General features: G+C 32.4%; 1 protein-coding gene across 2 annotated transcripts; it reads left to right on the forward strand.

Annotated features, from left to right (window-relative positions):
- The first annotated feature begins 2,292 nt into the window (after positions 1–2,292).
- On the forward strand, positions 2,293–12,020 carry LOC107848282 (transmembrane 9 superfamily member 8). 2 transcript variants are annotated; one of them, XM_047408798.1, is made up of 8 exons: positions 2,293–2,519; positions 8,055–8,204; positions 9,320–9,484; positions 9,568–9,677; positions 9,784–9,892; positions 10,002–10,114; positions 10,251–10,401; positions 10,568–12,020. In XM_047408798.1, exons 2-8 carry the CDS (start codon positions 8,193–8,195, stop codon positions 11,723–11,725), a joined length of 1,818 nt encoding a protein of 605 aa, XP_047264754.1. In that variant the 5' UTR covers positions 2,293–2,519; positions 8,055–8,192; the 3' UTR covers positions 11,726–12,020. The 2 variants fall into 2 exon arrangements, with proteins under 2 accessions (XP_047264754.1, XP_016548499.1); XM_016693013.2 differs by lacking the exon at positions 8,055–8,204 and having other exon boundaries at positions 2,294–2,519.
- Positions 12,021–15,396: the final 3,376 nt, after the last annotated feature.

The following is a 15,396-nucleotide window of genomic DNA, read 5'->3' on the forward strand; positions in this document are numbered from 1 at the left end:
GAAAATATTCATTAGAAATTTATTTTATTAAATTAAATTTATTAATTTTGTACTTTAAAAATTTAAAGTTAAATTTAAATATTAGTATTTCTATATAAGAAAAAAAAATTAGAATTTAAATTTACAAAAATAAATAAATAAAAATTTTAATTTTCTATATAAAAGTCAATTAAAATAATAAAATTGATTTACTTTAAATATTTAGTTACAATTAATTAAGATAATTTTTTATTTTGTCATGATTTATACTGCACCGATAAAATTTTGAGAGTTGAATAGAACTTTTATCTATTTTTAAAAAAGTATTTTACCTTGTTAATTATTGTGATTTATAATAATTTTACGTAATTATCAAATAATATATTTACTCCTTGTGTCCCAATTTATGTGGCTTCGATACAATTTTAAGAGTCAACTCAAATTTTTATATATCTTTTAAATATTTTAAGTTGTTAATTATTATGATTTGCAGTTCTTTTTATTTTGTCTCAATTTATGTGGCATTGCTAAAATAATGAGAGTTAATAAAATTTCTATATGTCTTTTAAATATTTTTAGTTATTAATTATTGTGATTTGTGGTAACAAATTAGTTTTGAACATGATAGCCAATTAAATAAATAAAAAAAATTTACCTCCAATATGTAGTTATAGTTAATTAATATAAATTAATAGAATATATTAAATATTTAAACCATTATTATGAAATAATGGAATCGTTATATCTTGGGACATGATATGTAATTAAGTGGAAATAGGTGAGTTTTTTGGTAATTACATGAGGGGACGAAACCACTACTTTTATATAATAGAAAAGAAAAGAAATTTACATTATGATTCTATGAGCAATAAATTGTCAATCTTATATTATTAAATTTAATATTTCATTTTTTTTTTTTTACAGATATGTCATTGGCTAGAAATAATTGTAATGCGTTTAATGATGATGCATCTGATGAAGAAGTTTTAATTAAAAATAAAAGAAATAATGATAATATATTGTCTTTGATCAAGCGCTTAAAAGATTAGATCTTAATTTTCCTCATCCACTACCAGGTTAGTGAATTTAATATATATTTTGCATTATTTTATAAAGTATATTATTTTTATATTAATTAATTAATTTTTCTTATATTGATGTAGATAAATATTATTTAATGGACTCGAGTTATCCACCAATGATTGGTTATTTAGGATCATATAAAGGGGAACGTTATCATCTCCCTAATTTTAGACGTAATTTTACCTTCAGAAATTCAAATGAGACTTTCAGTTTCTTTCACTCCAGTTTGAGATGTACAATTGAAAGAACATTTGGAATTTGAAAAAATAGATTTGCTCTCCTACGTTCAATGCCATCTTTTAAATTCTAAATTCAAGTTCATCTTGTTATAACTACTATGGCTATACATAATTTCATACGACAACACTCTACTATTGATAAAGATTTTAACTATTATGCTAACGAAGACATCATCACAGAGATCGAAGAAACAGACTAGCCTCTTGGTATACTTTCAAAAATACAAGACAAATGTTCTACAAGTATGGAGACATTACATGATAAAATTAGGGATGAAATCGTTGAGAAATTTTGTGATGTATGAAGGGATAATTATTTTTATCGTTAATTTTTTCATATATAGTAATTTAATTTATGAAATAACTTTTGTATTCATTTTTGTTTGATGTTTTAAGTAATATTTAAATTATTTAAGTAATATATCACCATTTAACTTTTTTTTAATGTATTTATGTATATAAATATTGATTGAAAATTTTAGAGTATGTACGTTTTAATTAAATAAAAAAATTAATTAAAAATATTATAATAGATATTTAAAATAATTTTTCTTCATAAATTGATTTTAGTATTAAAATTCTATTGATAGATGTCCTTTTTGGTCATTTGTCTCAAAAAAATACTATTTGAAAAAAGATTATCCAAAGATAATTTGATTATCAAAATCATTTTTCGAATGAATTTATCAAACACAAACTATTTTTTTTAAAAAAATATTTTTTTGAAAAATTATTTTATAAAAATATTTCTCAAATAAGCAGTTTTTCAAGAGTAATCCCAAACGGGCTTGTTGCTTTGAAACGCTTTATTTATTAATGCATGTCTATCTAACCCAAAAAAAAATAATAATAATAAAAAATAGACGATTCTAAAACAAAGTAGAAAAAAAAAGTTTTATTAAAAAAAATTCTTGAAGTGGGTCCCGGAAAAGCAATCCAGCAACCGACACGCAACAGCTTCACACACAAAAAACAAAAGAAATAAAAAATAGTAAAAAGAAAAAAGTCATTTATAACAACACTCGTCTCGGTGCATATATTTGGATCTGAAAGAAGCAATTCCCAAATCCAAACGCCATTTTCAACATGTCCACCATGGAAAGACCTCAGCGATCTCTGTTAACTCCTTGTCTGATCTTCGCCATATCTCTTCTTCTTACTTTCCACAATGTCTCCTCTTTCTACCTTCCCGGTGTCGCCCCTGAAGATTTTCTTAAGGTCCGTCCGTTTTTTTTTTTGAAATGCTTCCTCGTTTTCATGATTTACGTATCCGTGTTCACAGAAATCGAGGTGCATTGTTGTTTTCGTATTTCATGGTGTTGAAATTTGAAGCTAGATCGGCTCTAAAAATGTTTGTATATGTGTGTCTGGACAAAATGAAGATACATTGTTGGTTTTTGTTGTTATTTTCGGATATCACGAGGCAATTTGACTAATTTTTGAAGCTAGATACTGTAGATTATTTTTTTATTGGAAATTGTAACTGTTTGTGTAATGTGTTCTGACAAATGGACGTGCATTATTGTTTTTTGTTGTTATTTTTGGATTTCAGGATGCAATTTTCTCTAAAAATTGAAGCTAGATCGGCTATATTAATCACTTTTATTGAAAAGAAAATGTTTGTGTATGTGTGTGCACGAAAATGGAGGTGAATTGTTATTTTTGGATTTCATTAGGTAATTTGAAGAGCTCGGTGATCTCTGTAAATCCTTGTTTGATCTTTGCTATTTCTCTTCCTCTTACTTTCCATAATGTCTCCTCTTTCTACCTTTCCGGTGTTGCTCCTGAAGATTTCCTTAAGGTCCGTCCTCATTTTTTTTTCTCAATATATTTCTTCATGTTTATGCACAATGATCGAGGCACATTGCCAATTTTTTGTTGATATTTTTGGATTTTATGAGGCCTAGATCGGCTAGATGAATCGCTTTTTTTTATTTTATGAAAATGTGGATATTCTGAAGCTGCATATAAATTTCTTCATGTTTACATGTGTGTGTGTAACAAAATCGAGTTGCATTGTTGCTCTTTTCAGATTTCATGAGGCATTTTGGCTAAAGTTGAAGTTAGATCGGTACATTAATCAGTTTTTAAGAAAAAAAATAAAATGTGGATTTTCCGAAGCTGCATATGAATTACATATATTTGTGCACGATAATCGAGGTGCTTTGTTGTTTCCGGAATTTATGATGCAATTTGGTTGAAATCTGAAGCTAGATCGTGTAGAATAATCACTTTTTATTGATAACTGAAAATGTTTGTGTATTGTGTGTGGACAAATTGAGGTACATTGTTGTTTTTTGTTGTTATTTTTGGATTTCATGAGGCAATTTGGTTAAAGTTTGAAGCTAGATTGGTTAGATTAATCACTTTTTTTTTTGGAAAATAAAAATGTAGATATTCCAAGGTGCAGAGGCATAAAAAATGTTTAACGTAAATTTGTGCAAGATAATCAAGGTGCATTATTGTTATTTTTGGATTTCATGAGGCAGTATGACTAAAGGTGGATAGTCCAAAGTTGCATATAAATTTCTTCATGTTTACATGTGTGTGTGTAAGAAAATCAAGTTGCATTGTTGTTCTTTTCGGATTTCATGAGGCATTTTGGCTAAAGTTGAAGTTAGATCGGTACATTAATCAGTTTTTAAGAAAAAAAATAAAATGTGGATTTTCCGAAGCTGCATATGAATTACATATATTTGTGCACGATAATCGAGGTGCTTTGTTGTTTCCGGAATTTATGATGCAATTTGGTTGAAATCTGAAGCTAGATCGTGTAGAATAATCACTTTTTATTGATAACTGAAAATGTTTGTGTATTGTGTGTGGACAAATTGAGGTACATTGTTGTTTTTTGTTGTTATTTTTGGATTTCATGAGGCAATTTGGTTAAAGTTTGAAGCTAGATTGGTTAGATTAATCACTTTGTTTTTTGGAAAATAAAAATGTAGATATTCCAAGGTGCAGAGGCATAAAAAATGTTTAACGTATATTTGTGCAAGATAATCAAGGTGCATTATTGTTATTTTTGGATTTCATGAGGCCGTATGACTAAAGTTTGAAGCTAGATCGTGTAGATTAATCACTCGGCGATTTATTTTAATTCCTTGTCTGATCTTCGCTGTTTCTCTTCTTCTTACTTTCCATATTGCTTCCTCTTTCAATCTTCCCGGTGTTGCTCCTGAAGATTTCCTTAAGGTCCATCCGCTTTTTTTCGCTCAATAATTTCTTCATTTTTTTTACGTATGCGCGTGCACGAAAATCGAGGAGCATTGTTATTTTTTTGTTTTTGTTTTCTGATTTCATGAAGAAATTTGACTAAATTTTGTAGCTAGATATTAATCTCTTGCTGGAAAATGAATTTTATTTTTTTGTTTTGTGTTTGTGTATGTGTGTTGTTATTTTCGGATTTCAGGAGGCAATTTGGTTAAAGTTTGAAGCTAGATTGTGTCGATTAATCAATTTTTATTGAAATTTGAAAATCGTTGTGTATTGTGTGTGGACAAAATGGAGGTGTGTTGTTGTTTTTTGTTTTTTAATGGATTTCATGATGCAATTTGGTTGAAAGTTGAAGCTAGATTGGCTATAATAATCACTTTTTATTAAAAAAAAATGTTTATGTATGTGTATGCACAAAAATCGAGGTGAATTGTTATTCTCAGATTTCATGAGGCAATTTGAAGAGCTCGACGATTTCTGTAGTTCCTTGTTTGATCTGCGCTATTTCTGTTCTTCTTACTTTCAACAATGCTTCCTCGTTCTACCTTCCCAGTAGACGCTCCTGAAGATTCGCTTTTTGAAATAAATTTCATCATGTTTGTGTATGTGCGTGCACGAAAATCGAGGTGCGTTGTTGCTTTTAGTGTTATTTTCGGAATTCACGAGGCAATTTGATTATTGTCTGAAGTTAGATCGGCTAGTTTAATCAAATTTTATGGAAAAAAATGAAAATGTGGATATTCCGAAGCTGCATATAAATTAATTTATGTGTGTGCACGATAATTGAGGTGCATTGTTGTTTTGCTTGTTATTTTGGCTTTTTTGAGGCAAGTTGTTTGAAGTTTGAAGCCAGAGGCAATTTGTTGATATTTTCGGATATTATGAGGCAAATTGACTAAAGTTTGAAGCTAGATCGGGTTGATTAATCACTTTTTTATTGAATATTGAAAATGTTTTGTGTATTGTCTGTGGAGAAAATGGAGGGTATTGTTATTTTTGTAGTTTTTATTTTCGGATTTAATGATGCAATTTGATTGAAATTTGAAGCTAGATAGTGTGATTAATCACTTTATTGGAAAATCAAAACAACGTTTGTGTATGTGTGCGCACGAATGAATTGTTATTCTTTTTGTTGTTATTGCTGGATTCCATGAGGCAATTTGAAGAGCTCGGCGATCTGTGTTAATTCCTTGTTTGATCTTTGCCATTTCTGTTCGTCTTACTTTCCACAATGCTTCCTCTTTCTACCTCCCCGATGTCTCTCCTGAAGATATCCTAAAGGCCCGTCCACATTTTTTCCCCTCAATGTGTTTCTTCTTGTTTTACATATGTGCTTGCATGGAAATCGGGGTGCGTTGTTATTTTTGTTGGTTTTCCGGATATCCAGAGGCAATTTGTTGTTTTTGTTGATATTTTTTGATATCAATATGCAATTTGACTAAAGTTTGAAGCTAGATCGACTATATTAATCTCTTGGTGGAAAATAAAATGTGGATATTCAGAAGCTGCGTATAAATTACCATATAGGATGCGATTCTTCTCGTATCAGATGGAGGTGCATTGTTTTTTTTTTTTTATTGATATTTTCCGGTTTCATGACGCAATTTGGTTAAAGTTTGAAGCTACATCGGCTAAATAAATCACTTTTTTTGAAAATGTACATTGTACTATATACGATGCGATTCTTCTTGTATCAAAGTGTTTTTATGTGTGTGGTTGCACGAAATCGAGGCACATTGTTGTTTTTGGATTTCAGGAAGCAATTGGACTATACTTTGAAGCTGGATCATGTAGGTTTATCACTTTTTATTGAAATTGAAAATGTTTGTGTATTGTGTGTAGACAAAATGGAGGTGTATTGTAAGTTTTTGTTGTTATTTTTGGATTTTACGAGGCTGTTTGACTAACGTTTGAAGCTAGATCGGTTAGATTAATCACCTTTATTGGAAAATAAAAATGTAGGTATTCTGAAGCTGTGTATAAATTAGTATATCCGATGCAATTCTTCTCATTAAAAATGGAGGTGCATTGTTATCTTTTTTGATATTTTGGAAAATTAAGAGGTAATTTGACTAAAGTTTGAAGGGAGACCGGCTAGATTAGTCTCTTGTTGGAAAATAAAAATGTTTTTGTATGTGTGTGGACAAAATGGAGGTGCATTGCTGTTTTTGTTGTTATTTTCGGATTTCAGGAGGCCATTTGGTAAAACTTTGAAGCTAGATCAGCTATATTAATCTCTTGTTGGAAATTAAAAATGTTTCTGTATGTGTGTGGACAAAATGGAGGTCCATTATTACTTTGTTGTTTTTCAGTTATCATAACGCAATTTGGCTAAAGTTTACAGCTAGATTGTGTAGATTAATCCCTTTCTATTGAAAAATGAAAATGTAGATATTCCGAGCTGTGTATAAAATGTAGATATTTGGACGTCAAGAGGGAATTTGACTAACGATTGAAGCTAGATTGGCTAGATTAATTAATTCTTTTTTTTGTGAAATCTAGATTAATTAATTAATTTTGATACATAAAAATGGAAAATCCTGAAGCTGCCGATAAATTACTTACTATATACAGTGCAATCCTTCTCGTATCAAAATGTTTATGTATGTGTGTGCACAAAATGGAGGTGTATTTTATTTTTGTTGTTATCTCAGATATCAAAAGGCAATTTAGCTTAAGTATGGAGCGACATCGTCTAGATTTATCAATTCTTTTGATAAATAAAAATGTATATATGCCGAAGCTGCGTATCAATTACTATATATGATGCAATTCTTCTCATATCTAACTGTTTGCAGATCTGTGTGCACAAAATGGAGGTGCATTGCTATTTTTTGTGACATTTTTGGATATGAGGCAATTTGACTAAAGTTGAAGCTACGTCCACTAGATTAATCAATTCTTTTGATATATAAAAATGTAATAATCCAACGCTGCATATAAATTACCTACTATATACATGCAGTTCTTCTTGTATCTCAATGTTTACGTATGTGTGCACACTATGGTCATGCATTGTTATTTTTGTTATTATTTTCGCATACCAAGAGGCAATTGGTCAAAGTTTGAAGCTAGATCAGCTAGATTAATCCAATTTTTTGAAGAATAAAAATGTAGATATTCTGAAGCTGCATATAAATTACTATATGTGATACAGTTCTTCTTGTATCAAAATGATGAAAACTACACATCTTAAATTGTTGGTGAAAGTTTAATTTTGTTTGAATATCTGGAAGCAAAGTGTCAAACATTTTGATTTCAGTTGTTGTGTTTGAACTTCGAATATCATGTCTAATGGAGTGTATGTATGTGTATTAGATGCTTTGTTAGGTTATGTACCATTTGATTTGTGGTTGGTTTACAGATCTCTGTTGTTGTAGGCATGGTTTTGTGCTAAATTTAATTATTTTGGTGCTTTGATTTGTGTGCATGCGTCGGTACAGTTATAGAATCTAATTGAGTCTGATTTTTTATATTTATCCTGATTGGGAGATGCTGAGTTTAAAACCATCTGAAATTACCAACCGAATGAATTAGGAAAATCTATAGCAAGAAGGCTGTGAATGAACAAAAATGGCGTTGAGGCATAGTTACAGCAATGCTGCTTAATGAAGAGAGAGAATGAATAAAATGATGCAGCAGCAGAATCGGTAAAAGGTGTTAATTGGTAAAGAAATGAAATTTGTGGTAGGACACTTGTATTTTTTCCTGGAAACATACAGTAGATATGAGTACACTTTCTGATAACAATGATGTTTGGTCTAGCTTGCTTGAATCTCAACAAATCCACCAGATACTTGCCTGCTTCACCCAGCACAAGTATCAGGTAACTTTGTCCATCAATATCCAATTATATGTGAAGAAATTACCAAGCTTTAATGCTTCTATTAAGTTTGAACCTGTTCTCCCATGGTCCACTCCAACTTTCTTGAATGTCAGACCACACTCTTGGTTTGTGTTCTTGGGTTCTATACGTATATATTATATATATGTTCGTATTTCTGCTTTATTACTTGATTAAATAGCAAGAACAAACGGGTTGTTCTGCTGAGAATTAATTTAAAAGTTCCCCTCTGGCACTACTGTACAAAGTTATTTTTCTTTTACTTTGACATGCCTTTACGACTTTCATTCTGACGGCGTATGAAATCTGACAATTTTCCTTGGAATACAAGTCAACCTTGTTCAGTCAGTTGGTTTCTGGTTCTCTGACATGAAGGCAGCTAGTAAATTTTTGGCTATGTGAATAATCAGGTTTCTCTGGGAGACTCCTCTTATGATTCTGAGTAGATGCTTCCCTCTTTTTCCTCCCTTTCAGTTGTCCACAATGAAATCGATAGCCTTCACAATCAATTCCATAATTCCATTCTCTATTATATTCTGAACCATGAATTTGTAGAAGTGTGTTGTTAATTCATTTGTTAAATAATGTAACATGTACTCCAGCAGGTGTGCTTATTATGGAATGATTTGTATGGTGGAAGTGCCATTTTGATTCCCTCGAACGAACTTTAGTTGTATATAAGCTGATTATATGGAGTTGTTGGGTCACACATCTATGTCACATTATGCCCAAAAGTAAATTAGGCACCTAGTTGGTTCATCAGCTAGTAATGCAAGCTGGATAAATTGTATATAGATGTTGTTTTGTGTGAGAGTTTATTTACATGTTCTTGGGCAGTGTGGCGGGGGTTATGATCTTTCTTTTTAAAATCATTGCGACTTTATAGTTTCTACTTAACTCTAAAAGAAGGGAATACATAGGCTTTTCTGAATCTGCAAGGTGATGATGTTTGTTGCAGGGAGATCCTCTATATGTTAAAGTGAACAAGTTGACCTCTATAAGGACTCAGCTTCCTTATTCGTTCTATTCTGTTCCTTTCTGTCCTCCAGAAAATATTATTGATAGCAGAGAAAATCTTGGAGAAGTGCTTCGTGGTGATCGAATTGAGAACTCCCCTTATACGGTCAGCTAATCTACTTTACCTCTTGAGTTATTTATTTCATCTTATGATAACTGACTTCTTTTAGATGTATGTTTATTATGCAGTTTAAAATGAGGGAACCAGAGATGTGTCATGTCGTTTGTAGGCTTGTACTTGATGACAAGACAGCTAAGGAATTTAAAGAAAAAATTGAAGATGAATATCGTGTGAACATGTAGGTCAATCATTCTGTTGAATAAACAGTGTCACTTTCCAACCTTTTAAAAGAATCATATTCTTCTTAACTACTCGCTAACAATTTTCTGGATTCATGTGTCAAGGATACTAGATAATCTGCCTTTAGTTGTTCCAGTTCGGAGGGTAGAGCAGGAAGCCCCTCCTGCATATCAGCAGGGAGTTTATATTGGTGTAAAAGGACAATATGCTGGTGTAAGGAATTCTATTTATTTCCCATAACACGACAGAAAACTAATTTTATATGTAGAAGTGCTAAATTTCATTATGTTCCTACTCATTTTTCTCGTGCGATTGCTTGCAGAGCAAGGATGAGAAGCATTTCATCCATAACCACTTGACATTTACTGTTAAGTACCATAAAGATTTGCAGACTGACTCTGCCAGAATTGTGGGATTTGAGGTCATGCCATTTAGGTTTGTTTTCAAGGCTACTCATAATTCTGTCAGCACTTATAGGCTATGGCATAGTGTGTGAGCTGTATGATTTCACTTGCTCTTATTGTTTAATCTTTTGGTGCCAAAGAACTGATATGGCTGATTATATTTTCAGTGTTAAGCATGAATATGATGGCAAATGGGTTGACAATACTCGTTTAACAACATGTGATCCACATGCAAAACGGACGGTATCTAACTCAAATTCTCCTCAAGAGGTTGAGGCTAACCAAGAAATCATATTTACATATGATGTTGAATTCCAGGTAACTTATTGAGTCTTGTTTGCTATGGCTACTCAATGTGATGGACTGATAGTTACTAGTCTTTTTGTAACTTTATATGATTCTTCAGTTTAACTTTTTGAGATTTATTGGCGATTTTGGTGTTCCTATAAAACAAATTTCTATGATTTTCTGTTTTGTATTGCAGGAGAGTGATGTCAAGTGGGCCTCAAGATGGGATGCCTATCTTCTGATGGCTGATGATCAGATACACTGGTTCTCGATAGTAAATTCTTTAATGATTGTGCTGTTCCTATCAGGCATGGTGGCGATGATAATGCTGAGAACACTTTATCGTGACATTTCCAAGTATAATGAACTGGAGACCCAGGAGGAGGCACAGGAAGAAACAGGATGGAAACTAGTCCATTCAGATGTTTTCAGGCCTCCAAGTAACTCGGATTTGCTTTGTGTCTATGTTGGAACTGGTGTACAATTTTTTGGTATGATGCTTGTGACCATGATGTTTGCCGTTCTGGGGTTCCTCTCCCCTTCAAATCGGGGTGGGTTAATGACAGCAATGCTCTTGCTCTGGGTTTTCATGGGACTCTTTGCAGGGTACTCGGCTTCCCGTCTCTATAAGATGTTTAAAGGTACAGAATGGAAGAGAATTGCTCTCAGGACAGCATTTCTGTTTCCAGCTACTGTTTTTGTCATCTTCTTCGTCTTAAATGCACTCATCTGGGGTCAAAAATCATCTGGTGCTGTTCCATTTGGAACAATGTTTGCTTTGGTGTTCTTATGGTTCGGAATATCAGTCCCTCTTGTGTTTGTCGGCAGTTATGTTGGTTTTAAAAAGCCAACCATTGAGGATCCAGTGAAGACAAATAAAATACCTAGACAGATCCCAGAGCAGGCTTGGTACATGAACCCCATCTTCTCAGTTCTAATTGGAGGCATACTTCCATTTGGAGCCGTTTTCATTGAGCTCTTTTTCATTCTCACCTCAATCTGGCTGAACCAATTTTACTACCTCTTCGGCTTCCTCTTCATCGTTTTTGTCATTCTGATAGTCACCTGTGCCGAGATAACCATAGTACTATGCTATTTCCAGTTATGCAGTGAGGACTACTTGTGGTGGTGGAGATCCTACTTGACATCAGGCTCGTCTGCACTTTACCTGTTCCTTTACGCTACCTTCTATTTCTTCACAAAGCTTGATATCACCAAGCCTGTTTCTGGGATCTTGTATTTCGGTTACATGTTGATTGCTTCGTATGCATTTTTCGTTCTGACCGGGACCATTGGTTTCTATGCATGCTTCTGGTTCACAAGACTCATTTACTCGTCTGTGAAGATCGACTGATGACTCCCAGATTCTCCAGTTCACTGCCCTCACTGGTTTGTCTGTCAACAAGAATGCTGTAGAAGATTACAATTGAATATTCAACTACTGTATCCCTTAAGAAATCTATTTGTCCCCCAATTTTTGAACATAAGGTTATAATTTTATTACAGTACTTTAGTAAAAATTTCCTGTAGTGTTCAGAACAAAAACTCTGTTTTTGTTCGATAGAGGTCTTCAGGTATCATGTAATATCATACAACTTGTGAACTGTTCCTTTACCATACGGTAAGTTGAAGTTAAATAGTTTACTCAATTGTTCCCGTGACAATTTTTAGCCTCAGGCAAAAGCAAAAACAATGCGAACCCATACACCCCAAAAAATAGTGTTAAAAACGAAATTCCGTCAACAAAATAGGGGTGTGGTTGGGTGGGTGGGTGGGGTGCACCCCCTGCGGCGCATGGTGATTGCGGAGGTGAGGCAGTAGCCCTTCGCACTAGGCCTTGCGACGCAGGGCCAACGCACGGCCTCCCCCATGGGATGCACGATCAATTCCCTCCTTCTCAACCTTCCCCTACAAATTGTATCTCACCCCTGTTCGATTTGTACTCTTAGGGTCAAGTAGGCTCGTTTCTAGCTCAAAATGGACGTCCAAACATACGGGGTGTAACACTAATACACCCTATTCGTTTATTCGGTACTATTCTTATAGTCAAACGACCGCCTTTAAAGAATTGTATTTTATATTACTACTTATTATAAGCGATAATGTTAAGGTTTCGTCGTCCTCAAAGGGACATTTTTGGTATATCAGTATGTACTTTTGTAAATGATATTGATAAACATGACAAATTAATGTCGGGCCATGAAAGATGTTCTGGTTTATGAAAACACCAAACATGTATATGAAAACTTTTTCCTACATCGGTAAATGTGTCTCTTCATCTTTCAATGGCTTGCTTTCATTGTGCTCTCACAAGAAAAATATAAGATATTCTTCTCTTTCGGTTTATTTTTTTCCCTCAGCTCTCACTTACGGTACTTTTTCTTCGTCTTTCTTTTTTTTTTTCTCTCCATTTTAGGTGAGTTTCATAGGTGATGTTTTGATTTCCTCTATTTCTTTAATTGTATCTATGTTTTAATCTGAGTGAAATTTTAGGAGATTATTTTTTTTATTTGACTGAATTTTTCTTTTTGCATGTGTTAGCTTTGTCTTGATGTTGAGATGGATGACTTTTTTTTGCTCTTCTTTCTTTCCCCCCTGCAAATAAATGTCCTCTTTTGTTCCGATTTCACTTTGCTTAGTTCGTTTTTTTTTCTTTTCAGTTTGTTTATTTCTTACAGCTATATTATATCAGTCTGAGTAAAATTTTTAGAAAATTTTAGGAGTGGATATTTTATGATTTTGACCGAGTATTTTCCTGTGCATGTGTTGCCTATGTCCTGAGAATAATTGATGAGAATAATTGAAGAAGATATTCCGAAGTTTTTCGTTTAGAAATTCAGATATGGTATTTTAATATTTTTGCTTTTACTCTTCTTTCTTTTTTGTTTTTTAGCCTCTATTTTTTGGCACCACATGTCTAATCTTTTCTTATTTTTTACCTGCAACTATATGCCTCATTTTGTTCTGATTTTGCTTTGATTTATTTGGTCTAGCAAATTGATAGAATTTCTCACTTTGTGTTTAAGTTCTCTGGTTTGTACTTATATTATTTCACTTACTTATTGCTAATTGAATATTGATGGATATTTAATTACCTAATGTATTAAGTTTTTCAGGATTCTGAAAGTCAAATTTGTTCTATGTGCTGAAAATTACCTCTTCGTGATGAAAAAACATCAACACTTCTTCTATAAAAGGTAATTTATGTTCCCTTGATGTGGTGTGTTCAGTTATATAATACATGATTGTTCTGCTCCATATATATTTTATACTGTATGATTTTGTGCGCTATTGAAATCTTGAACATCATATCGCCTGTAGAGAGATGTCGTGTGAGAAAAGACAATACTTCTAGAACGATGTGTTATCTCTTTCCGAATAAATTTTCTCATCAATAATAAAGTATTCATTTAGTTGGATTTACGAAATTACCCATCAGCAACTACAATGCTGACTTTTTTTTATTTATTTAGTTGGAGTGTAATGGTTGCAAAATTACTATTTCACATGTTTTTGAAAGTGGGAGTTACGCAAGATGAAGAAAAAAAACTGCTTGTATTCATTTCGTATAGAGGCAATTTTGACACTTTTCTTGTTATAACTCTACACGCTTAATGATATTGCTTATGGTTCTGAAAGTTATAGTAAATACAATCAAATCACATGATATGATGGAAAGAGATCTTTTGCCTGAAATTTCATTGAGATCTGTTAGATTGAGTTTTCTGGGACCCTCAAAATTAGACAATTGTATAAGATTTCTATTAATCAACTAGAAAATCACCACATGCATTAACAACTAACCGATGCATCCAACTTTGATTGAAGAATTTAGAGAGTTTCAGAGAGAGGTACAAGAAATAATCCTCAAAATTCAAAAACAATGCTACTGGATCAATAAAACAAATATTTGTTGATATCTCTTCTGTCTGTGCACCATGTTTGATAGAAATTAGAAAGGTTATTGTTCATTTGAAAGAGCTTAAAATTAGTGTTTTAGTACTGAAAACTTTTAAATTAATGTTGCATAATGAAAATCTATGGTTAAATGTTGCCTACAGTTTCGAAATTGTTTATACAAGAACTAATTATGTCAAGCATGTTTCTTATTTATAACTTGTTGACCTTTTGCGCCTTGTGTTTTAACGTTACTATCAGAATGACCTTTTTGGTGATGAGTTGGTGCGCTGTTGGAAGACATGAGGAGCTCTTAATGTGGAATCAGACGTAAAGATTTTCACAACCATCCCACCTGTTTTTTGACACACTGAAAATTTTGCTATGGAGGAAAAATATCTGAGAACAATATCATCACTAATTTACGTTTGTGAAGCTCTCTGATAAGCATGTGTTAAGGTTGTGGCTGCATTGATTCAAGGAGGTCAGCAAACCTGATTATTAATTCACCTAATCCCCCAAGTAATTAACGTTATAAATTTGGTATGCATTGATCACATAGAATTAAGAGAAATAATTTTATTTTTCTGTAAATTCCTGCACTAATTTAGATAGATGATTTGATAAATACTTTTTGTATGGAAATGTATAGTGATGAGATAAACTGAAGGGATAAATTTAGATAGGATGATACGACACTGGCAATACGAATTGTTTGCATTTGGTTCTTTTAGTTTTTTTAGTTTTTTTCTCTTTTTTAATCATTCTCACAATACTCTCTGACCTTGGTTTATAACATTATAACATTGTGAAAGAGAAATTAGATCAATCATATTCACAGATCAACAAAATTAATATAACAAATTTTACCACGATTGTTTAGTTTACCTGAATATAACATACTCATATAGTCTCGCAAAGTGGAGTCTGAAAAGAATAGGGTGTACGCAAACCTAATATCTACCTCAAAGGTAGAGCTCCTGTTTACCTCAACGAAACATTGATTTTTTATTGTGTATGTCACTATTCTTTCTTCTTTTGTTCATGGGATGCTTTGACTCTTTCTCTTGGGACATACATGATTGGAATCACACTATTTGAATTGATTGGCTAATAAATATACTAGGC

This window comes from Capsicum annuum, chromosome 1 (assembly GCF_002878395.1).
Source record: "Capsicum annuum cultivar UCD-10X-F1 chromosome 1, UCD10Xv1.1, whole genome shotgun sequence".
Classification (NCBI taxonomy): domain Eukaryota; kingdom Viridiplantae; phylum Streptophyta; class Magnoliopsida; order Solanales; family Solanaceae; genus Capsicum; species Capsicum annuum.

Coding starts and splice junctions, on each gene's coding strand:
- LOC107848282 (XM_016693013.2), top strand. CDS start 2,388: ATGTCCACCATGGAAAGACCTCAGCGATCTCTGTTAACTCCTTGTCTG. Junction 9,678..9,783: donor GATGAATATCGTGTGAACAT/GTAGGTCAATCA, acceptor TCATGTGTCAAG/GATACTAGATAATCTGCCTT. Junction 9,893..10,001: donor TAAAAGGACAATATGCTGGT/GTAAGGAATTCT, acceptor GATTGCTTGCAG/AGCAAGGATGAGAAGCATTT.